The 24354-nt window shown below is 46.3% G+C and overlaps 2 protein-coding genes across 2 annotated transcripts; one reads left to right on the top strand and one right to left on the bottom strand.

The window, feature by feature from the left end:
* Window positions 1-5086: 5086 nt before the first annotated feature.
* Window positions 5087-17854, bottom strand: LOC124486498 (RAS guanyl-releasing protein 1-like). Its single transcript, XM_047048148.1, has 17 exons — window positions 17378-17854; window positions 16525-16700; window positions 13222-13327; window positions 11707-11769; window positions 11364-11495; window positions 11003-11156; window positions 10714-10887; window positions 9589-9705; window positions 9055-9330; window positions 8835-8915; window positions 8533-8637; window positions 8223-8332; window positions 7973-8117; window positions 7782-7818; window positions 7133-7264; window positions 6114-6493; window positions 5087-5336 (listed from the first exon to the last, which is right to left on the bottom strand). The coding sequence occupies exons 1-17, from the start codon at window positions 17518-17520 to the stop codon at window positions 5202-5204; spliced, it is 2466 nt and encodes an 821-aa protein (XP_046904104.1). The 5' UTR covers window positions 17521-17854; the 3' UTR covers window positions 5087-5201.
* Window positions 17855-18151: 297 nt separating this feature from the next.
* Window positions 18152-24025, top strand: exd1 (exonuclease 3'-5' domain containing 1). Its single transcript, XM_047051237.1, has 12 exons — window positions 18152-18598; window positions 21048-21116; window positions 21211-21244; window positions 21362-21438; window positions 21517-21590; window positions 21704-21790; window positions 21878-21982; window positions 22189-22269; window positions 22381-22524; window positions 22619-22810; window positions 23039-23233; window positions 23438-24025. The coding sequence occupies exons 1-12, from the start codon at window positions 18577-18579 to the stop codon at window positions 24023-24025; spliced, it is 1668 nt and encodes a 555-aa protein (XP_046907193.1). The 5' UTR covers window positions 18152-18576.
* Window positions 24026-24354: the final 329 nt, after the last annotated feature.

The following is a 24354-nucleotide window of genomic DNA, read 5'->3' as shown; positions in this document are numbered from 1 at the left end:
CTTCAGTAGTATGAATGTGGGCGCAAACATTTCACATGTGAATGTGTGTCACGTGTCTGCTAGCATTTCACATCTGTGAATGTGAGTTTTCAGTAGTTTGAATGAGTATAAATGTTTCATATGTGAATGTATGTTTCATATGTGTTTGTGTAAGGACAGCTTGAATTATTTCCTAAAAGGCCCCTCATACATACAGTGCCCTCCAAAAGTATTGGAACAGTGAGGCGAATTCCTTTATTTTTGCTGTAGACTGAAAACATTTGGGCTTGACATCAAATAATGAACGTGAGACCAGAGATCAACGTTTCAGCTTTTATTTCCAGGTATTTACATCAGGATCTGATGCACAACTAAGAAAATATCACATTTTGTTTGAATCCACCCATTTGTCATGTGAGCAAAAGTATTGGAACAGATATACTTAAAACATATTTAAGTGAATAAGACTTAATATTTAGTTGCAAATCCTTTGCTTTCAATAACTGCAGCAAGTCTGTGACCCATTGACGTCACCAAACTTTTGCATTCTTCCTTTTTGATGCTTTCCCAGGCTTTCACTGCAGCCTCTTTCAGTTGTTGTTTGTTTTGTGGGGTTCCTCCCTTCAGTCTCCTCTTAAGCAGGTAAAATGCATGCTCTATAGGGTTTAAGTCTGGAGATTGACTTGGCCAGTCTAATACCTTCCATTTCTTGCCCCTGATGAACTCCTTTGTTGTTTTGGCAGTGTGTTTTGGGTCGTTATCTTGCTGCATGATGAAGGCTCTGCCAATCAGTTTGGTTGCATCTTTCCTTAAATTGGCAGACAAAATGTTTCTGTAGACTTCCGAGTTCATTTTGCTGCTGCCATCATGTGTTACATCCTCAATGAAGATTAATGAGCCCGTCCTAGAAGAAGCCATGCAAGCCCAAGCCATGACATTACCTCCACCGTGTTTCACAGATGAGCTTGTGTGTTTGGGATCATGAGCAGTTCCTTTCTTTCTCCAAACTTTAGCCTTTCCATCACTTTGGTAAAAGTTAATCTTTGTCTCATCAGTCCATAAAACTTTGTCCCAGAATTTTTGAGGTTCATCTCTGTACTTTTTGGCAAATTCCAGCCTGGCCTTCCTATTCTTCTTGCTAATGAGTGGTTTGCATCTTCTGGTGTAGCCCTTGTACTTTTGTTCATGAAGTCTTCTGCGAACAGTAGATAGTGATACCTTCACTCCTGCCATCTGGAGGTTGTTGCTGATCTCACTAACAGTTGTTTTAGGGTCTTTCTTTACAGCTCTCACAATGTTTCTGTCATCAACTGCTGATGTTTTCCTTGGTCTACCTGTTCGACGTCTGTTACTTAGTACACCAGTAGTTTTCTTCTTCTTCAGGACATTCCAAATGGTTGTACTGGCTATGGCCAATGTTTCTGCAATGGCTCTGATTGATTTTCCATCTTCTCTAAGACTCACAATTGCTTGTTTTTCACCCAAAGACAGCGCTCCGGTTTTCATGTTGTTTTCACCTCTGAATACAGTCTGCATAGACAAAACCTATCTTACCCAATCTGAACCTGAGTGTAGACATTCAGTGGTATTTATTGATTGAATAATGTATGTAATAGGACACACCTGGGCAAAAAAACACACCTGTCAGTCATATGTTCCAATACTTTTGCTCACGTGACAAATGGGTGGGTTCGAACAAAAAGGTGATATTTTCTAATTTGTGCATCAGATCCTGATGTAAATACCTGGAAATAAAAGCTGAAACGTTGATCTCTGGTTTCACATTCATCGTTTGATGTCAAGCCCAAATGTTTTCAGTCTACAGCAAAAATAAAGGAATTGGCCTCACTGTTCCAATACTTTTGGAGGGCACTGTACCTATATCTGCTTTTAGATCTTGTTTCGCTGTTCTGCTCTGTGAAAAGAGAAACCTTGAATTTGTTTCTTTGGTTTAGATCGCAGGTGAGATAAAGAGTTCTCTAATATACAGATAACTGGGCTGGGAGGGGGTAGTCAGGAAATTAAATAGAAAGGTCAGAGAGAACAAGAGTAATGAGTTTTCTGTTTAGAAACATCCACTATTCTTCCAGCAGCCTTCTCATGTCCTCACAGTCCTCATTAAGGTTCATATGGAACACTATGGGGTGTTATCAGATTGCTTCTCGGAGAATGAACTCTTCAGCTCCCTAGAACAGCTACCTGGTACAGCTACCTGGTACAGCTACATGGTACAGCTACCTGGTACAGCTACCTGGTACAGCTACCTGGTACAGCTCCATGGTACAGCTACCTGGCACAGCTCCATGGTACAGCTACCTGGTACAGCTCCATGGTACAGCTACCTGGCACAGCTCCATGGTACAGCTACCTGGTACAGCTCCATGGTACAGCTACATGGTACAGCTCCATGGTACAGCTACCTGGTACAGCTCCATGGTACAGCTACCTGGCACAGCTCCATGGTACAGCTACCTGGCACAGCTCCATGGTACAGCTAACTGGTACAGCTACATGGTACAGCTCCATGGTACAGCTACCTGGTACAGCTCCATGGTACAGCTACCTGGCACAGCTCCATGGTACAGCTAACTGGTACAGCTCCCTAGAACAGCTTCCTAGTACAGATTTCTAGTACAGCTACCTAGGACTGTGCCTAGTGTAGCGTACACAGTTCCAATGGCCATCATTAAAGCTTAATGACCTAATTTGAATAATTGAGAAAATGTACTTTCAGGAGTTCAGGGAAAAGTTATCACGCCATTATCTCCTGAGGTCATCCAGTCATCTTTCTTTGTTAGAAAGGAGCTTGGGCCAAGTCTGGCACTAGCTGTCGTCTTGCTAGCACTGTACTTAAGAGTAACTATCCTCCATAAAGACAATCAGGGGAGATGGTTTCAGCTCCTGGTCATTCATCAGGGACAGGAATAGTTAACTTGTAAATATCTGTAAATGATGACATGCTTTTCCAGAGGTCCACAGATGCCTGTTGAAAGCAACACTGTTTCTGTTGCAGTTATACACTCTTTTGAGCTTTGACATGATTGTATTTGCCTTTAAATGTTTTGTTTTACTGTTTGTTACCAGACTTGATTACAAAAAAACAATTTCCGAGGTGACACGCTGCTCTGAGTTTAATTTATGTTCATTCTGTCACTCTTTTTCTCAGTCAGCCATGTTATTAGAAATGATTCTGTACTGTGAGGGAGTCTGGGAAATTGAGTGTGACTATCCTGAGTAGGGTGTCACGTTCAAATAGAATTAAATTAACTGTCATCCCACCAAGGTTGAGCGTAGAGGTTGCTGCCATGTCTGAAGAAGACCTGCTGCGAATTACTGGAAGAACTTTCTGAGAATGTTTTCCACAGTTTCTGCTGAGGTACGTCATACCGCGAGGGCAAACGATGGCAATACAGTGGAAGAAATCCACTCTTGATAATAATAATTGAAAGTACCCAAAGTCCAAGGAGTCCAAAGAAGTGAAGGTAAGTATGTCTGCCAAATGGATCTTTCCAACAGGAAAATACACAGTAGGTTGTAATGTTCTTAAATCATTTACATCACCTTCCTTTTCCTCGTTTTACTCATCCACTCGTTGAGTATTACTACTGGAAAAAGAAGACGTTAGTAGCGGTACATCTGCAGGGCCCATGATTAGCCGTGAGACCGCGCTCTCCTCATTCCTGCAGGTCGTGCTAACAGGGGAGACAGGATTAATTGCCACACGCAAGCTATTGACCTACAAAGGACGCTAAAGATTGTCTCAAAATGTAAAGCTCAAGTAAACGTCCTCTGTCATGTACTCTGTCGTTATAATCGTACATTTATAGTACCTGAAGGGTTTACCTGACTCGAATGTCGTTCAATGAAAATGAAAGTGCCTTCAGCTCTTGATTGCAGTGTGCTTTTACAGGACTCCTCTGGAGAGGCGATTTTGGCTCTGGTGATTTGATTAAACCTTTTACGTCACCTTTCTCATCAGCCACCCACAGAAAGGTTATGAGACTGTTGGTTGACATTGAATCTTAAATAAAACTTGATGCTGTATTAAATCACTGTGTTTGTGGCACAGAACACAATCTAACTAAGAGCATCACATCAGTTACAGAACAACGTCAGTTTAAGAGAACTAGCGACAACATAGCATTCTGAGAGTTACAGCACCCCCCAGTGGAAAATCGCTGATATCACAGGTGTGTTGCAAAAACTCACGGAAAACTAAGATTGGCTATCTTCATTATGACAGAAACTTGGACACCGAAAACAGACAATCTTGAGATAGTTCCATCACACAAAATATAATGGCCCTCATTTACATTAAGGTTTCAATAGGAGACAAATCCATTGAATATACAGTACATTACAGTTGTACGAGATACTATGGACCATACTTAAACAATGAAATATGGATACATCATAAAACTGATTTAAAATGATCTTTGTACAAAAACATCAAGTTGGTCTCTAAAGTGTAATGCACCCCAACCCACATACATAAGGCTTCAACAATCAAACGCATGAAGCAGTGTAAAATAAAAATGGCCATATCCTTCTTGTCTGGATGACTGAAAAGTGTAGTGTTTTATCAATAAATATAAACAGTAATACTGCAAGCTAGCTCCTAAACTTGTCACAGAACAACAGTACATTTGCATTACTATACACCTGACAGCTGGGACACTGACCTGCGCTAGCTTGGCAGACTTCTGACGGGCTATGACTATCTCATATTCATACGTCTATGGCATTCGTTCTGAAGTACTGTCGTTGTATGTACAATGACGGCTGTGGCTGTCTGAGGCCCAGGTGTCTCTGGTCCCTGTGAGGCTGTATGAGGCCCAGGTGTCTCTGGTCCCTGTGAGGCTGTCTGAGGCCCAGGTGTCTCTGGTCCCTGTGAGGCTGTATGAGGCCCAGGTGTCTCTGGTCCCTGTGAGGCTGTCTGAGGCCCAGGTGTCTCTGGTCCCTGTGAGGCTGTGAGGCAGGGCAGAGTGTCAGTCCTGAGTCCCTAACAAGGCATGGGGGCTGTCGTACGGGGGGCTGTCGTACGGGGGGCTGTCGTACGGGGGGCTGTCGTACGGGGGGCTGTCGTACGGGCGGGGGGCTGTCATATGGGGGGCTGTCGTATGGGGGGGGCTGTCGTACGGGGGGGGCTGTCGTACGGGGGGCTGTCGTACGGGGGGCTGTCGTACGGAGGGGTGTCGGGCCCTTAACAGGGGCATGCCGGGCTAGGAGGACGAGTCCTCGTCCACATGGTGCACTGCATGCCTCTTCAGAAGCATCTTCAGGACCTCCACCTCACGCTCTGTCTCACGAAGCTTCCTGCGAAGGCTCTCGTTGCTGTTCTGAAGCTTCTGGTTTTCCTGAGGAGTTCAAACAACAGCGTTACTCTCCCGCTTTACTGACCACATACCTTAGTCTCAAGGCCCCTTCACACCATTCTGAACGTTCTGGTCAACGTTCTAATCGTTCAATTTCGAGCGTTCTAGGGTGAGGTGGACACATCTGGCATGTGACTAACGTGTGACTATATAATGCATGACTAGCGTGAGACTGACGTATGAGGAGAGTGTATCAGCGACCAAGTAAGACACCCCCGAAAACTATTAGCGAATGATGACGTGTCACTGGCGCGCGACAACGTGTGCCTGGCGCGCGACAAACGATTAGTCAACGTTAGACCAGCGTGTTGAGCGTGTGACTAACGTGTGAATAATAAGAGTAAAGTTTTGCTTGCGTGTGGGTTTTATGGTCAAATGGGTATAAAGCGCTGGATGAATAACAACCAAGTAACGCTAGGGTAACGACTGGCTAACGATAGCCAAACGCGTGCAACATTAGTCAAAAGTTCCACAAACGTTCTCCAGAGTTAAAATTAAACGTTGAAGAACACTGGTCTCCATGAGAACTTTTGTGCATGTTCCCAACATTTTGGGGGGACCAGCGTTTTCCGCCGATCATCGACGATTACCAGCGTCACCAGCTTCAACACAATGCTTTTCTGGCGCTATACCAGCGACCATGGAAGATTACCAACGTTTCCTCTAACGTCATAGAATGTTGACCAGAACGTTATGATGTGACGGGGCCTACAAAAGCTTAGATTAACACAATGGACATAGCAAAGGTCTGAAACTCACGTTTTCTAGGAGTTCGCAGGTGGGTTTGGTCTCCTCGTCCGGTTCCTTGGGCTTGGTCCCCATTGAATCTCGGTTTTCCCAGAGAGCGAAGTGGCGCTGCTTGCGGGTGGGCACCGGACTGGGGCAGGGGGTGAGGGAGGCTGGGGCCAGGAGGGTGGGCACCGGACTGGGGCAGGGGGTGAGGGAGGCTGGGGCCAGGAGGGTGGGCTGGGGGCGGCTGGTGTCTTGGGCAATGTGCCCCTCTGTCTGGGTGGTGCGGTCCACCCCCCCGGACCTGGCCAGCGCAGAGGGCCGTCTCAGAGGGTGGCGTCTCGGGGGAGATTCTGGGCTCCAGTCCTTGGACTCGTCTGGAGGATACAGGAAAGAGCTCTCCTCCGAACCTGAAACCAAACAGTGGAATCTTATCACAGTCTGAACCTGCTCCCACGAGCCTTCAGCAGTCAGCGAGCGGCCACACGTCATTTCTTAACCACAGACGGCGTCTGATGATATTAACTAAAGGTCACAGAATAAAGAGTTTGTCTAAACACTGATTTCACCAGTTCCTGAAACAGCCTGCTATGTTCCTGTAAGTGAAGCAGTTCCCTGATTGTTGACATGCACAAGCAGCATGGTTTGGATGCCACCTACATAGGGGAACTACCCAGCACACTAGTCTAGCATTTTTCCATTAGCTAGATCAGATCATTTCTCCGTTCTAATGTGCAAGCTTAATTACTTATGACTTTTGGCAACAAAATTGGTAACATCTATCAAAACAATTAGATTGAAATGTAATTAGTATCCAGGCTTGGTTTGGAGCACATAGAGGTTATTACTGTACGTTATTTTCCAGCAGATGGGGCTGTTTAAGTATTAAAATGATAACACAACCACAAAGTTATCTTGTGGTTATCACCACTAAACTAGAATGTCACTATGTCAGGGCTGTTACACACACACACACACACACGCACACACACACACACACACACACACACACACACACACACACACAGCATTCTAAACATGTCCTGTACCTTCTGAAAGGCCGGTAGCGCTGGATGTAGATCCTGGTGTGGGGCTGTCCGTGGGATGATGTCCTTTGGCATTCTTCTTACACTCAAATGCCACCTGGTCCTTACACAGCTTGTGGCAGTTCATCCCACAGTCTGTGTAAGAAACACAGTAACACAGGCATGTTAGAGCAGGCATTCTGTTTACTCTGAGTTATGTAAGCTTGCCTCATTATTATCACCCTACAGTACTTGCTAAACTGTGTACATTTTTTCTCCTTTCCACCAACAGTGAGACTGTCATTCAGGCTCAGACTGTTTCTCAAACATTGGGGTGCTTGTAAATAGCTTGTTTCAAGAGTAGAATCAAGACAATCTTCTGTGGTTTTGACTGCAAGCTCCACGGTCTTTCATGTGCTGCAAAGTTCAGTTTAGCAGGTATGCAACACGCAGAAACCACACACACACACACACAATACAACCTCTCAAGATAGCTCAACATACTTTTACTTTACTGGCTCCTCCCACCTTCGAACTCTCAGACAAGCCACGAACAAAATACCCCGAGAAGCATCTTGCTAAATATGGACAGTAATCTGCATGGTATGACATTTAATACAATTTCCATAGAGCTTTCCCATCATGCAAAGCAACTCTAGGATGACATAATCACCTCTGCATCTGTAGCCTTGTTTGATGACTCCCCACAACTGCAGAGAAGATAACAAGGGGAGGAAGGGGATACGTTTACAGTGTAGAAAACACCGTGTGATGGTAGCTTATCCAAGACTACGAAACAGCAGGAAACATCATTTAAAAAGTTCTTAACTCCTACTCAAAAACAGTAACTGAAGGGTGACATACAAATCCGGAGCAGTTGTCACAGAAGGTGGGCTTCATGTAGGTGGTCTCCTGGAAGTTGTGGACGAACCCCAGCCCCAGCTTGGAGCAGATGACACTTGCCCGCATAAAGTATGCCGTGATCTCCTCTCTGCTAATGAGGCCCTCCCTGGATCAACACACAACACAGATAGTCAGAATGGAGGCCAGTACAAGCTAGCTAACAAGAAAGGTTGTTTGTGTCGGTTTAAAATTGTAGTCTGAATGAACTCACTTTTCTTTGTCCATAACACAGAAGGAGAAGGGAAAGCTAGCAGCGATTTTCTCAAAGTCCTCGTGGGAGATGAAGCCATTCTGGTCATGGTCATAGTTTTTAAACACAGACTGGGAGACAAACAAGACGCATCCATTATCATGACGGTGAAATCTGAACCAATGGAGGGGATCAAATGTTATGTGCTGGAGCCATATACAGAAGTGGAAAAATACAGTTGTGGACATTGCATATCATGACCACACAACTAAATGCTTAAAACACACAGTGTTCTCGCTCCCTGACTGCACAGAGGAGAAGGATCCCTTACATCCACCATCCTCTGAACGTGCTTGCTGATGGTTCGGGGGTCAGGTTTGGGGGCGACCCCTGGGGCCCAGTCCACCACCACAGGAGGCCTACAGGGGGTGGCCGGCTGAGGGCAAACAGAACAGATCAGTAGAACAGCATCGGTGGGGCATGATCACCTTGAGTGCGCTAATAAACAGATCATGGTGGGTCACTCTCTGTGAATAGGTCTGTTATGTGTTGTGGGGTTGAATACATTTGTTTTGCAAGGTATTGTAAATGAAAAGTGCATTATTTGGGGCGTTATAATAATCTTTTACTCACGGGTGCTTTGCAGTTCCGGGATTCTCTGGCGTAGGACAGCTCGTATATCTCATCTTCAGTGTAGTACAGGTCCAACGACAGCTGGCGGAGGACAGCAAACCGCAAGAGATTAGATAACGACGAAAGACACAAACGTCACTTCAACATTTGAAGTACAGTCATTTAGCCAAAACTAGTGTCAACATTTCCTGAGTGAGCGTAACCGGTATCACCAACGCACCGTGAGTAGGTGAACCAGGTCTTTGTTGGCCTCCAGCCGTGGAGGGACCTGCTGCAGCTGGATCAGCTCGTTGATGTGGTTGTAGAGCGCCTGCATCTTCTGGACGTTCACCTTCTCCTCCTCCACGTAGTCCGGCATGGCCTCGTTGACGGAGATGAGGTCCTTCAGGTGCACTCCCAGGATGGGGATCTTGAAGCCGGCACACCGGCTGTAGGCCTGCCGGTAGTTGTCGTAGTTCCTACAGGACGACAGCAGGTCTGTCATCTCGTTCAGTGCCTGTGGAGAGGTCAGAGGTCAGTCCCAGGTAGCAGACCACCAAGCCTTCTCAGAGGTCGAAGAGTTAGTAAGGTGGGGGACTATGGATCAGGAGGTCGCAGGTTCAAATACCCCTGTACTGCAGGTGCCTTTAGAGCAAAGTGTCTGCTAAATGAATACATTATTTTTAAGGTGTACAGGCAGGAGGGTTCTTCTGCTAGCAGGGCGGGGGTGTGTGGCGTGTGTGCAGTGTGTGTGTGGCGTGTGTGCGGAGGGAACCTTGGAGAGCTCGTTGGGAACGTGGGAGCTGGTCTCCTTCAGCCTGGAGATGGAGCTGTGACACAAGCCCCCCACCACGGCCATCAGGGTGTTGAAGTTGTGCATCAGATGGAGGATCTGGAGAGAGGGATGAGGGGAAGGGAGGGGAGAGAGAGACAGGGAGAGGTAGAAAGAGAGGGGTGGGTGGGGGGGGGAGAAGGAGAGGGGGGAGAGAGAGAGAGAGAGAGAGAGAGAGAGAGAGAGAGAGAGAGAGAGAGAGAGAGAGAGAGGCGGGGGTGGAGAGAGAGATGGGTTATTAGAGATGAGTAAAGGAAATATAGAGAGAGGAGGATGGGGGAAAAGAGAAATCCTTCTAAATCATCTTCAGATTCTACAGTGTTTACACCGTAGGCAGCTTTCCGTTGTAATTGTCACGTTTTACTCCAATCTATCGTCAAGCAGATTTCCCTCCTAACCCTAACCCTAACCCTACAGCAGCTCAAGCTACAGTCACGCCAGGACTGCTGGGGCAGGTGGTCTGTGGTTCATTTCTTCAGCAGTGGCTCTGAGGTAGAAACAGACCAGCAGGGAAGCGAAAGTAGAGTGCTCTTCTCTTCTCACGCTGGCCTCCCAGCTTTAGCAGGAACCCAGCCATCGCATGGGGAACTTGCCAGGATCACCGTGTACACAGCTTATTCTTTCTCCTTCTACTTCCCTGCTCTCCACTGTCACCATTTAGACCCGGTACATCCATTAGCGCTGGCCCGTACTATACGGTTAATTTTCCAAACCGACAGTTTCTGTTTCTGAGTGTCTTTGATGGACTGAAAGCATATCACGCTGCTCCTGACAGTCATTAGCAGCCCACTTTGAATGTGTGTTATGTAACGTGCAGCAGATGTTCCTGCCACCACAGCACATCTCACAGTACAGCATATGCCACGTGACGATACCCTCAGAAAGATCTGGATGTTCAATTCAATTAAAATAAATTTTATTGTCCATCCTCATAGGGGCTAGAAAATCGTCCTTTGACAGAGAGGCTAAAGACAATGTTCTACCACCTATGGAGATGAACAATGATGTTAAGTTATGCAAAATAACAGATATAGCACTGGATAGAAAGGTGCAGCATTGAGGCAGTACCTGAGCCACTTGGATGAACTTAGTGAAGACTTCAGCTCTCAGCTGGGATGTAGGCCTGCTCAGAACCATGAGCTGCACCCACTGGGAGACGCCATTACACAGCGCAATGGACCGTTCCATCATAGGAATGTCCTTCATGCAGCAGCTGCGGATGTAAGTCTGGTAGTCTCCAAACTGACGAAGCAAACACAGGAACAGAAGCAGAGCAGTTTGTGTCAGGGACGGCTCTGAAGTGAGACCGTGCTGGGACGTGGTGCGTTAGAGGTGAGTTGGGTTGGTCTCGACTTACTGATATCCTGCAGAAGGACTTGAACTCCAGGAAGGTTAGGTGTTCTGCTAGCTCGATGGGCTCCAGGTGGTCAAACAGCAGAGAGACTTTTCTCTTCTTACTGCTGTTGGCCTTGATCTTCTGACTCGCCTTCCACGACCAGTCCCTTTCATTTCTGCCACACACCAGACACAACGTTTATACAAAACATCCCAGGATTCGGTTCTCATATTTCATACGTAAAAAAAAAGAGATTTATTTTTCAAGAGATACAAATACAAAATGAACCCCAAGCCCTTTGCATGAGCTTCATGCGCAAGGTTGTCATTTAGCTGTGACAGGAAAAAGCCCACAGCGATTCTGTTCTAGTAAAGACGCTCACATCCATTTGGTCTCCAGCAGAGGACACAGCCTCTCCTGACCGCGCTCTCTAAGCAGCTCCTGGAACTCCTCCAGAGTGTCGGACAGGCTGGTGTGGAGCCGAAACATCGTCCAGAACTCCCTGATCCAGTACCTGGGAGAGGGAGACACAACATGATGTAACAACACTAGGATGGTCCTGCCCTACCCTCAGCTCCCCAGCACTGCCACCTTTTCACACTCTTTATCTGTTTGATGTCAGTGTGTGTTTTATGAGATGTTTATGAGTGATATTGCAGTATACTGTGGGCAGGTAGGATTAGACACACACGCACACACACACACACACACACACACACACTTACTTGATGAGGTAGCAGATCTTCTGGCAATCTGTAGACTGTTCATCATCCACGGCCGTTTTAAATGTAACCAATCGGGTTAAGAAAAACAGTTTTTTTGGAAACAGACAGGAGAACGTGAAATCTCTTCTTCTGTACAGCTCTATGCTTCTCATGACACCTGATTGCAGCTAAAACAGGAAACATACGACACTAAGAGGTGAAGACCTTGTGTAGTGTTGGAAGGACACAAGTACAAAAGATCCTGATTCAGTTTGATGTTGTGGACTGACAACAGATGATCACAATGTTCTCGTTCCTTGAAAACCGAGACTTTGCAATAGCCACATGACAAGCTAAGGACCATGTTGATACGTAAAATAACACTAATCTCAGTTCGGGGGAAAGCACAGCAAGTTTACATCTGTGGGAGGGAGAGCACAATTAATGATCCTGGTTGTTGTGTCATTTGCTCAGTACACAGAGCCCACTGGGACTCTGGATTCATCCAAAACAACAACAAAAACACGTCCTTGTTATATAAAAACAGGTCTATAAAAAGCCTGACACTCTGGGCCACACAACAGCACTCTACTAGGAGAAATCAGCTTGAAGTGATGCTCATAAAAAGGCTCATTGCGTCATGGGAGTTGAAGAGCTACCCACACAGCTCCAAAGCCAGATTGGGATGAAGGCTGTTCATGGCTCCTGTGCATGTTTCCTCGATCCTAACCCACACTCGGACCATATCTGAAGCAGCATTCAGAGTCCGGGGCTGAGAGGGAGGGTGTGAAATATAGTCGGGGGAGCGTAGGGAGAGGGGAGGGGGGAGCGTAGGGAGAGGGGAGGGGGAGCGTAGGGAGGGGAGGTCTGACGTGGGTGAGAAGGGCTTCTCAGGCGGTGTTTCGATACCGCTGAAGAGGACATGTTCTGGGGAGAAGTAATTAACACCTAAAGCCGTGAAGGCTAGTCTCTGCTCCAGGACGGTTCTCAGAGCTAGTGACGACACTGCCGGCTCTGAATGCTGAATGGGCGCCTCGATAACAGGCTCTGGCATTTGAAACTGAAAACACTACACTGGCATGTCCTCTGTAAGGATGAGTTCCATTGGGATGAGTTCCATTGGGATGAGTGCTTTTTCTATAGCCCTTCATGCATGGTAATGAGACTCAAAATGTGTGGCACGTGAATTAGAAGGAACACGACCCCCAACATGCAACAGAAGGCCTCTGAATGACAGTTGGTCGAATCACAAATATCCCCGAGGTGAAGAGGGATGTACAGTACAACACTGAGCCTTGACAGGCAAACCAGATCTTGATTGCCTGTTGCTACTGACAACCACTAATGTGTCTTGGTAGCATCACAGCTCGGTCAGTTAACTTGTTATCCTTGGCCGCACGTAACACGGGCCCTGTCCTGCACACGCAGAGCGAGAGCGGAGACGAGCGCTCAGACGATCAGGTGATCAGGTGGTCAGGGGATCAGGTGATCAGGGGATCAGGTGATCAGGTGATCAGGGGATCAGGAAGAGGATATAGGGTGGAGAGCTTCTGCAGGAGATCGCTGGATGACATGAGGAGCCGGTGCATGGTCAGGGTGATGTTCATCAGATGGCTGCTCCCACACACACACCCCTCCGAGTCTGGAAGAGAACGCAACCACACACACACACACACAGACACACACACACACACATACAGAGCACGTCATCAGACATTCTGTTTCACACTAAAGTGCCAATTTTGAAAGAAGGGGGATATCTAGGCTATATACAGTCCTCAGTCTATTTTGTGATCAGATGCAAGTAGATGTGATACATTTGTGACTGAATACTTCATCTTTCTACGAATAAAATGTTGTCTTTCTACGAATATAATGTTGTCTAAACCAATGGGAAGGGTTGAGGTGTTATTTATCTGACTCACAAAACCTTAATCCTTCAGAATTTTGCAACAACTTTTGAATCATCACTACCAAGGTAAGAAACACATTTATACTTCTATCCAGCGAATCTTGACAGCATCTGAACTACAGCAGGTAGCATATTTCCGAAATCTCTAGCGGGTTTGTCTTTCCTGTGATCTGCCATATCTCACTTCCTGTGTTTGAGACCACCTCCCCTGTCTCTGCTAACTGCAGGCCTGACTGGAGGCCCAAACTCTGGGGTTTCTCAACCTCCTTAAACAGCTTGTGTCTGGAGATATCGACAAAAAGGAAAGTGTGACACCAGGGAGGAAAATATCTGTTGAAAGGATTACAATAAACTCACTGTGAAATACAGTGTGGAAACAATTCTAGATTACCATGATTAAGAGAAGCTGACTGGAGAAAGGAACACGTCAGGTTTTACTGACAGAAAAGCTGCCGTTAGGGTTTCTAGTCTTGTTTGACAGGTACTGCAGGGTGTGTAGTCCCCCACCATGACTGTCTAAATTGATATCAAGGCAAAAACAAAAGCAAAATGTGTCTGACCAACAATCCTTCTCAGGCCTATTTTCAGGTATAAACTGTTAAACTAGATTTCAGACAAGGATGAAACAACAGGCTCAATGCATTTGAATGACGTGTTAACTTCGATCCCAGACAGTTGTCATTGTCTTGACGCCACCAAGGACACTGGGTTTCCATGGAACCCCATTTATCCTCCTTGAAATACCCCGACGTCATGGCAACCCGCTCCCGTCTAATCTTTGTTATCTGTGTGCAGAGGGCCACTCCAGCCCCCAGCTAATCCTGGCTCCCAGCATGCTCTGCTCTGCATTTCAGGGTGTGTTGCAAGTACGCACTCACTACAATGTCACCACAGTCCATGACAATGACATCCAGACCCATTTAGAGAAGTCTCACAAAACAGACCCAGTGAGGAAACATGAAGTGAAAGAGATTTTGACGTTGGTGAAATGAGGTGAGAATATGAAACATCCAGACTCACAGCCACCGCCACTGCCACCCTCACCCCCCCCCCCCCCCCCACCCCCACCTACCTAGTAATAAAATGGCATAAAAAAACAAGCAAACCTACATCCTCTATAAGGCAACAGGGAGCACATAGGATTCTTCAGGTCAACAATTACTTTTAAGCCTTAAACAACACTCCAACCTCCAACCCTCCCCTTCTCCTAGCCCAGACTTGACTAATTGCAGAGGAAATCCCCTCTGGGCCACCATACTTTGGAAAGCAACTCAGCTACACTGACAAAGGAAGGATGTGATGACACTGCTATGCCACAATGCGTGTGCCCCTGCTAGAATGCACTACCGGCCAACCCACACGTGTTGAGTTTGGACAGAGGTCTGTCAGGATGGATCATTGGATCTCAGTGTAGTCTGAGATCATTGTGTCTCATTGTGTCTCAGAGACGCTTCTTATCCCTTTTACGGCCCCCTCCAGCATAGACTGGACCTGCGCCAGATCCCACCTCTCATTCCATACATACAACAGTACTGTTGATACAACATTAATGTGTTTAGATCATGATCGATTGAGAATAACGTTGAGCGTTCTTTAGGGGAACACGAGCGCACAGAAGGCGGGAGAGGGACAGTGTAGTGAGGACTTGGGGGTGAGGAGTGATGATGTCAGGCAGCATTGATCCAGGCCCCAGGGAGCTCTGCATTTCAAAGAGCGGACGGCTTCAGAGGAGCCACGTTTGTGGGTCTGACCTTTGGGCCCGGCCGGGCTTGAACCAACTATCAGGTAATCCTTCAAATAGCTCTTACGTGTGCTATCATATTTGAAAAGGTGGCCCGGCCCCTGGTCCTCGGGGGGCTGTCTATGATGTGGGGCAGAAGCAGCTGGAGAGCATGAGATCAGCCACGTTCTAGTCTTCACTGTTCTGGGCTGTCACCTCCCCACACCGGCCTGCCTGTTCACCTGCTTCCAACAGCTGCATTTCAACAGAAGGATTTTACAACCTCCATGCTCTAAGACGTTGAAGTACTCCTAATGATGATTCATGAGAATAAGGATTCTGAGGACCAAGGGTTTCAAAGAAAACTTGGTTTTGTTTAAAATAATGCAGCAGAGCCTTTGTGTCATGGACCAAGTTAACGCTCTGTACACTTGCCTGATAATTCATCTAAGCCCTAAATGAACAGCCGGCTAGTCTGTTCTCATTCTCCCTCATGACAGATAGATGTAATTATGGGATGTCACTCTGCATTCTCTCCTTTGTAACACCTCCTCATTGCTCTCTTCTCTCCATTTTGTCTCCAGGCAACAGCAATCTGAATGCTTGCCTCTTCAAAAAAAGAATCACCATAACTTTGAGAGCACTCCACACAAGTTAGCAAGGCACGTCACATTCACTTGATTAATTTATACTAGTATAAGGCGTTAATCATCTTGTCAAGCAATGTCAGATTTCAAAGAACAACCAATTACTTCACATTTTCTGTATTTAAAGTAAACTAAAAACAGATTCATGTTTTCAGAGGGTTAAAGCCCAATACTTAATGTAGGCACAGGAGAGCTTGGACCGAGGCATGTAAGGTCATAAATATGAATCCATGTTTAAAACTCATCTTATTCACCATGGACTGTAATACACAGTACGGCCTACGGACTACTGAGTGACCTCCGTCCAATAAAAATACAGAAATCTAATGCCTCCATGAAATGCACAACAGTCCTCCGATCTCAGATCGCCAGAGGCTCAGCCTTCCACCACAGGGGGCCAAGGAACAACACAGGAACAACACAGATCATCTTCAAAATATTAAATCCGTCCGCTTAAATAAATCACAGGTGAGATTCATCATCAGGTGATATTCACAAACACAGACACTTTACGGGACAAGCTAACCAGTATATGAGAAGCTTGGAGAAGTCGAACATACCAAAGGTCTGGAGACAGGCCTGGATGAGTTCCTCCCAGCTCGCTCCCTTGGCGACATTTCCCAGAGACATCATCACCTTCCCCTGAGTCACCTGGGCCAGGCTGGGCTTCAGGAACTTGGGCGGGCAAGCAGGAGGAGAAGCCCTGGACCTGGAGGCACATCCAGGAGAGAGGTGTCTGGAGGATTGACACAGGAGAGGGGGGTGAGGGGAGAGGAGGGGGAGGGATTGTGTGTATGTGTGTGTCTGTGAGTGTGTGTGTGTGTGTGTGTTGGATGGTAGCCAAAATTGTTTATCATTCTTTCAAATTAAATAAAGGTCATTTTTAAAAGCTTTTCTTAACGTTGTCTAAGACACCCAAAAATGTCTGAGCGTAAAATATATATCTGTAAAGTGTACACAAAACAGTGTTCGTTGAAAATGTTAACACATTGAGTCTAACCGTCACATTTGTAATATCCTTCCTTACAGTCTTTGTTAATTGCAGATTTATATTGTGGGAACCACTAAATCCGAATTTCCTTTAACTTTATAACTAAGCCGCTGCCAAAAAAACGCGACATGAAATAACGTGCATCATCTCAGTGCAAGACAAAAGAGACTTTCGAAGTAAATTTGGAGTACAAGATTACTGCTTTTACGCACTGGCATTTCAAGCCTATCTGCAAAGTTATTGCCGACGAAGAATTGGAACCAAAACTGACGACCTACAAGCCACATTCAACAAAATCGAACTTAGAAACATGCAGAGAAAAAACATAATAAAGATAAAGAATAAGTAGCTAACGTTTTAACGGAGGTTTTGTGTAACTAAACTGTACAGCCTTCTTGGTAAACATTTTCAGTCAAACTTACGGATGTTCTTTTTCCTTCCCAGTCATTCCTACTGTATTTCCATGTTGGTTATTTTCCTTAGATTGATATCCCATAGCCAGATACTGGGCAACAAGTGGCTGAACGAGACTATCCATCTGTCCTCTTCGATGAGCGCACTTCATTGCGTTCTTGTTTCACAGAGCGGCCGTTCGCCCGCGATGAGCTCACCATTGTTCTGACTTGTCAATGAGGATGACACGAAATTAAGATGCATCGTGCTGTGTCTGTGTGGGCGGAAACTCAATTGAACAAAAGTTGTTTTGGGGATGCACGCAATGCTATTGCTCAATAATATATGCGCAGAAGGTAAAAAAAATAAGAAAAAGAAGCCCACCCACTTTCTCCCAATGTCTTGTTCAGGTATTCCGCCAACTATTCTCACGTATGGTAAGTAATTATGGTATAAGCTTACAATAGCAGAGGATGGAAGGGAAACATATGAATTGGCACCGAGCACATCCCAAAACATCTGGCTCAGATACCCTAACATGAACTCCAACAGTGTGCTTCTAAGTAGGAGAGGTGGGGCTTTGAAAAGCCAGTTTTCTGGTCTAGTTTGTCTTGTTTTAGCCTGTCATCGCCCGTTTTCTTGGAACAGCTCCTTTCTTACTAATCCGGACAGATATGGTGCACGGGTGTGAGACAGGAATGTCTCCAGTTCAAGCAGGTCCAGACGGACATCCCTGCTTTCTCCCTTCAAATCCTTATTAGGTGTTGGTTGTAAGGTTTTCATTCAGCAGACATTTTTGTCCAAAGAGGCATATAGGGGGATTTGAACCTGTTGATCTGTAATCAGATGTTCTCCCACTGAGCTATGCCTATCCCCCTGCTAGTAAAATGTATTGTTTTATATGTTGTCTCTACTGTACGATTATTCCACTGCCCCTTTGTAAGCTCTGAAGGGTGAGTAAGATGTGAAACTGCCAGTCCCAATGTTGACATAGGCACAGTCATTGAATTGTGTTGGTCAAATCAGGGAATAACAGCTCCACAGAAACATATTATCAGTGAACACTCCCCTGGCCTACTCCCATAGATTAGACAACCACTTCCTCTAGGCAGTTTGTCTGAAATTGATAGGGCACTATATGAAGACCACAACATTAGTGTCTGTTGTGAGATAATCCTAAGAACTAGGATCTACCACAAGATGGCTGTGTCCTTTAAATCAGTGTAAGATGCTTTACAATGTGACCATTGGTGAGATTTACCCACTATTGTATTTGTGTTTTGAACCAAAAGTTTTACATGACTATAATTTGCAGAAATGCCTCAGGCCTGCCATCATGTGGTTGAAGTCACGTTTCACTTCATGTTTACTGAAGAGACCACTTAAAAGTCAGTTTTAGTTAAATGCTTAAAACTTTTATCTCTGAAGATATCATAAGTACCATATGTATCGAGGTGAATATATTACCACTAACAGACATCTTTACCTGACACATATTTAAACATTAGAATAGCCAATACCTCACAATATTTGCCATGAAACAATGCTGAATCAGTCTGACATGCCTTCTGTTGTTGCTCTTCAACAGAGTCGTTGTAGAAGTGAAGAATTGAAGCCGCTCTTATTCCCTGTCCATATGATCATCTCCACCCAACAGGAACCGTCTTACTTTACCTTCGATTTTACAGATATGCAGTAGGCTAGGATTTATAGCCATGTTGCAACATAGTATGTAAGCACATGTAATTATGAAGCCAGGAATCTATCTGTGTGGGTGTATATGTGTGGGTGTCTGAAAGGTGGCCTTTCAGTTTTGTAAGGTTTAAACAACATTTCAGAAAATTATATTTTCAAAAAAGGTTTCTAAAGGTTAAAAAAAGCAGGTTTTGTATGGTTGAAAACGAAAAACGAAAAAAAGATTAGAACAAAATGTTTTGAAAGGCTGAAATTTTTTGTTTTGCTCTACTCTGTTTTTAGGCGGCTACATATATGAATAAACAAACACCTAACCCCTGAGCTATGAGCTCATTTCCTGCAGCCCTGTTCGAAGGCAAGGAAATCTTCCGTAAAGCCAACAAGCCCCAACTAGTGCAGGCTGTCGAAGAGTTCTCAAGCAAGAAATCTAACAAAACTGTCCTGGATTCCATCCCACCAACTGAGCCTTATGTCCTTCACGGTGGCCAAAACATGTATCAGACACCAGTATTCCTGTGTAGGAGGAATACAAAGGAGAAATGTTCATTTTCAGGACCTGACGGCCGCCATTTGAAAATGGGGCCTTTCTTGCAGCCAAACTTTGGAAAACTTTTAGTAATGTTTTAGTAATTACATCTGATACTAGGCCTACTGTAAACCACTGAGAAACCTTTTGTTATAATTTTTTGGGGTCAAGCCATATTTGCAGCTGATTATTTAGGCTTCTCAGTTCTCCTCTACCCTCTCTGTGTGGGAAAAAAAACTTTTGAAAAAAACTTTTGAAAGATTGGAAAAAACATTTTGGGAAAAAATTAACACATAGCCTACTTAAAAAACAAAATTATAAAGGTTTTAGAAATGTCCAAGGACGTGCAGTTTGAAGTGTAAAGTAGTCAGGATCGAGAGGTTGGTAACTACTGTACCCTGCCCCCCCCCTCCCCCTCCCCCCAATGACCCAGCTGGATCTCGGTGGTATTACAGTTCCGATTAGGTGGCTAACCGACTACTCGACTACCCCGCCCGTTCCTGCGATTTTATTAAATTACGCACAGTCACACAAACTATTTCCCCAAACAACTTTTTTTAGGTTCTCGAACCTGGCTCAAACTACTAAGGTTTTCACTTTATAATTTTTTCAGTTTTTTTGCTGGAGTTTAAAACCAATCCGAAATTAAATTCCGTAAACTGGCACCCCATTTGCTTAGCCTACGTCAAGAAAAGTTGCCTCGAACACGAAGCAAAAAAATAAATACAACTATTGTGGTCAGTTCCATCTAGAATAGGCCTAGTCTATATTTCAAAAAATTAAGTCAAAGGAATACTGTGTAAACGGTACTGATATCACAGATTTTCGTGAAGTTCACATGATATTTGGTTTAGATCGGACTTGTAGCCTACCCTATTCTGCCAGTTTACTGATTACTGCAATTCAAGTTTACATGCTCGCGGCTAGTTGTCGCACAGTATGACGTGTAGCCGACAGCTTGTTGCGAGTGTCCACGAGCCCCTTTGCGCATAACCGAAAGAACAAGCAGGTCAAAATGGCACTGTCCGTATCTCTTTGCTGGCCTCATTGCTCCACCGAGGACTTTCAATAGAAATGACCGGGGGCGCCATCTTTAAGCAGCCTTGTCTAAACTATATACTGTCACGATTAGACGATAATCGAAGTACTTAGGTAGTTAGGCAAGACGGGCCAAAATGACCATGGATGACTTCCAATTTCTAGACAGCTTTAAAAGAAAGCAAATAAAATTAACACTTAAAACAGCGACTTTCATTGGCGTCGTGCAGCGGATAAACCTCAACAAAACAATAGTTTTGGATGAAGGTAACAAATGAAACCCATGAATCTATTAGCAATATGCACACAAGAGCTAGCCAAAATCTGACTAATTAGCCTACATTTATTTGGATAGAACATTGCAGTCGATAGTTGGCTATACCCTCTTTCCTCATCATGCACTAGCTAGAAAACTGAAATTACCGTTTTTTATGTTTCAGTTGTTGATGTCAAGAGATTGAGGAAGTTCCCTGGTGTGAAACTCTTCTTCGGACATGAAATCCTAAATGGTAAGGTGACATATTGGTTCTGCCTTGCTAGTCTATCAGGCAAGCAAAAGAGCAGTGTTTGTTGCATTTTCTAATCTAGCTAACAATTTTGCAGTGGAATTTCCCCATGCTGCAAAGAGTGACAAGGGGTAAGTCGCTTGTGTTGTTGAGTGAGTATAGGCATGATTCTACGAACCAACCTTGTCAATTTAGGCTATATACAAGCACCTGGCCAGTACTTCACTAAATGTAAATGTCTGGTGCAGGGAAGCCAGTGAACACAGAGCGGAGGGTCACCTGACCGTGGCGGAGTTTCAGCCGTATAGGAAGAACTTCAGACTGGGTGAGGCTCACAGTACAGTCTTTGGTTAAGGTTAACTGTGTACAAGATTCACATGTCAACCAATGATCTTTTCCCTAGATGATGAAGATAATGAGGAGAATTATGTAGACTTTGTGGTCATTGAAGAATTTCATGAGAAGTTTGGGCCTGCAGTGAGTATTTCCATTTATTGTTTTTTACAATAACTGCTTTTACACAACTTACAAAAATGGTAGGCAGTAGAATGACGTCCAACCATCAACCTGGTCGAAATCTCAACTCAAAGGTGATGCACATCCGGAAACAACAGGTGATTGGCTTAGGAGCTGATGGAGTTGGGGCTTTCCAGCATGAGAGACTCTGTTGGTTACAGGTAAAGTGTGTGTGTGTGTGCAAACATGAGTGAGAAGAAGAACTTTATTACTCTTCATAGTCTACAAATCCTCTCCACTCTGTTCAGATAGCCACCAAGAACAAGGTGTACCTGTTCGACATCCTGTTGCTTGGAGTTAGAGCTTTCAAGAATGGCCTTTCTATGATCCTGGAGAATAAGCACATCCTAAAGGTAAGCATGGTGGACAGGTGAATGCAGTAAGATGCTATGTATTACTGTGTTGAATTAAGATTCCAAGGGACTATTATTTGAGCCAAAAATTATAATAAATAAATGCATTTTTATAATAATGTATACAAATAATAATAATAATACAGACAGTTAATTCATTTGTTTAGTAAGCAGCATTGTGTTCCTGTGTTGCGCCCCCTTTCCAGGTCACCCATGACTGCAGGAGCATCACTGCATGTTTATTGGCTCAGTTTGGAGTCAATCTCACAAACGTGTTTGACACACAGGTACATCGGATGACTTGCACTTTTTCTTTTACGTGTCTTTCGAATCCATCCATCCATCGTCCTTCCCTGAGCAGTCTGGATGTCTCTCGTCCTCTCCTCTCTCCTGATCAGGTGGCGGATGTGATGTGCTTCCACGCGGAGAGCGGAGGCTTTCTCCCGGACAGGGTGAGCACCCTGCAGGACGTGGTGAGCCTCTACCTCCAGATGCCTCCCTCCCGCCTGGACTCCCTCAGGATCAGGGCCCAGATCACCCAGGTACAACTCAGAACCAGGACAGCATGTGTCCAGCAGACAGACCTGGAGACCCATGGTGTGTCTGTGTGTGTGTGTCTGTGTGTGTGTGATCCAGGAGGACTCGGAGGTGTGGTACGTGCGGCCCTGCCCCGTGTCCCTGCTGAAGGTCATGGCTCTGGGGGTGGTGCACCTGCTGCCCCTCAGGCTGGTGCTGCTGGACGCGCTCATGGCAGACTACACAGGCCTGGTGGACTCCTACCTGAGAGCCAGCCGCCAGGAGCCTGTCCACACGCAGCACATCGGCACTGTAAGACACACACACACACACAGGTACACACACACAGGTACACACATGCACAGGTACACACGTTTTTCAAAAGGGCTGTACAAATGCAATGTGAACATCTGACGCAAGACTGGTATCTGTGTGTGTCTGTGTGTGTGTGTGTGTCTGTGTGTGTGTGTGTGTGTGTGTGTGTGTGTCTGTGTGTGTGTCTGTGTGTGTGTGTCTGTGTGTGTGTGTGTGTGTGGACAGAGCTGTGTGCTGGAGCTTCCTGGGGAGCTGAGGGAGCTGGAGTGGAGCTGTCAGCAGCGGCAGGAGAGAGCCCTGGAGCTGTACCCCGTCACTGAGCAGGGCCTGCTGCAGCGCTCCAACCCCCGGGCCCACCCCCCTCCCCCAGCCCACCCCCCTCCCCCAGCCCAGAGCCCACCACACACCCCTGCCCCTCCGGCCCAGACCCCACCACCCCCCCCTGCCCCCCCGGCCCAGACCCCACCACCCCCCCCTGCCCCTCTGGCGCAGACCCCACCACCCCCCCCTGCCCCTCTGGCCCAGACCCCACCACCCCCCCCTGCCCCTCTGGCCCAGACCCCACCACCCCCCCCTGCCCCTCCGGCCCAGACCCCACCACCCCCCCCTGCCCCTCCGGCCCAGACCCCACCACACCCCCCTGCTACCCCGGCCCTGGAGCCCCAGCCCACAGCATCAGGGCCCCAGGCCCCAGTAAATTGTCTCCAGCCCAGAGACATCCGGACGGCCCCTGGCCTGCCCCCTGGCCTGCCCCCTGTCCTGAACCCAGCGACCCCAGCCCTGGAGGCCAGGCAGATCCTCAGGAAACAGCTGTCCACGGCCAGCCCTGCCGCTCCAGCTGGAGGCATGGGCCTCATGGAGATAGTCCTGGACACAATGGGCAGAGGGAGGCCCCTGCAGAGTGTAGCGTCACCCTCCCTGCCAGCCTTCCCTGCCCTTGGACGAGGCCTCTCTCTCCAGGCACAGGCCCCCACAGAGGGCCCTGGAGGTGCCCAGAAAGCCCCTGTCTCTCCAGGGAAGATGGCGGGGGCCTCTCCTGGCTCAAGCCCCAGCCTGGTCCCCTGCCCTCCCCAGGGAAGGCTGGTCCTGCCCCTGGTCTCCAGCACCCTGCCTGGGGATGTCCCTGGCTTGGGGAGGGGCTCCTTCGTCCACAGGCCCCAGGCTCTCTCCTCATCTCTCAGCCTGTCCTTCAGCTCCTTCAGAAACACTTAAAATAACCCGCCCTGTTAGAGGTTGTTTTCCGTGTGAAACGTTTGCAGTATTCCAGTAGATGGCGGTACATAGTCAGTTTTGGGACTAAAACGAAAACGGGTCAAGCATTCGTTTGGTTTGATTTCTTATTAAGTTGGTGTTAGAGGCAAAAACCCGTTTTGTCTATCATAAACACACTTAAAAAAAACAATTGCACTGTTATATGCTATTTTGAACAGTAAGTGATTTGGTGTTCTTGTATTTGTGTTTGCATTGTTCACTGATTTAATTGGATTGGTAAGTTGATTTGGGTCCTGTGTTCTGAATAAACTAGTTTGGGCACCATTTGT

This window comes from Hypomesus transpacificus, chromosome 3 (genome assembly GCF_021917145.1).
Source record: "Hypomesus transpacificus isolate Combined female chromosome 3, fHypTra1, whole genome shotgun sequence".
Classification (NCBI taxonomy): Eukaryota; Metazoa; Chordata; class Actinopteri; order Osmeriformes; family Osmeridae; genus Hypomesus; species Hypomesus transpacificus.
This window is presented reverse-complemented; position numbering and strand designations above follow the sequence as displayed.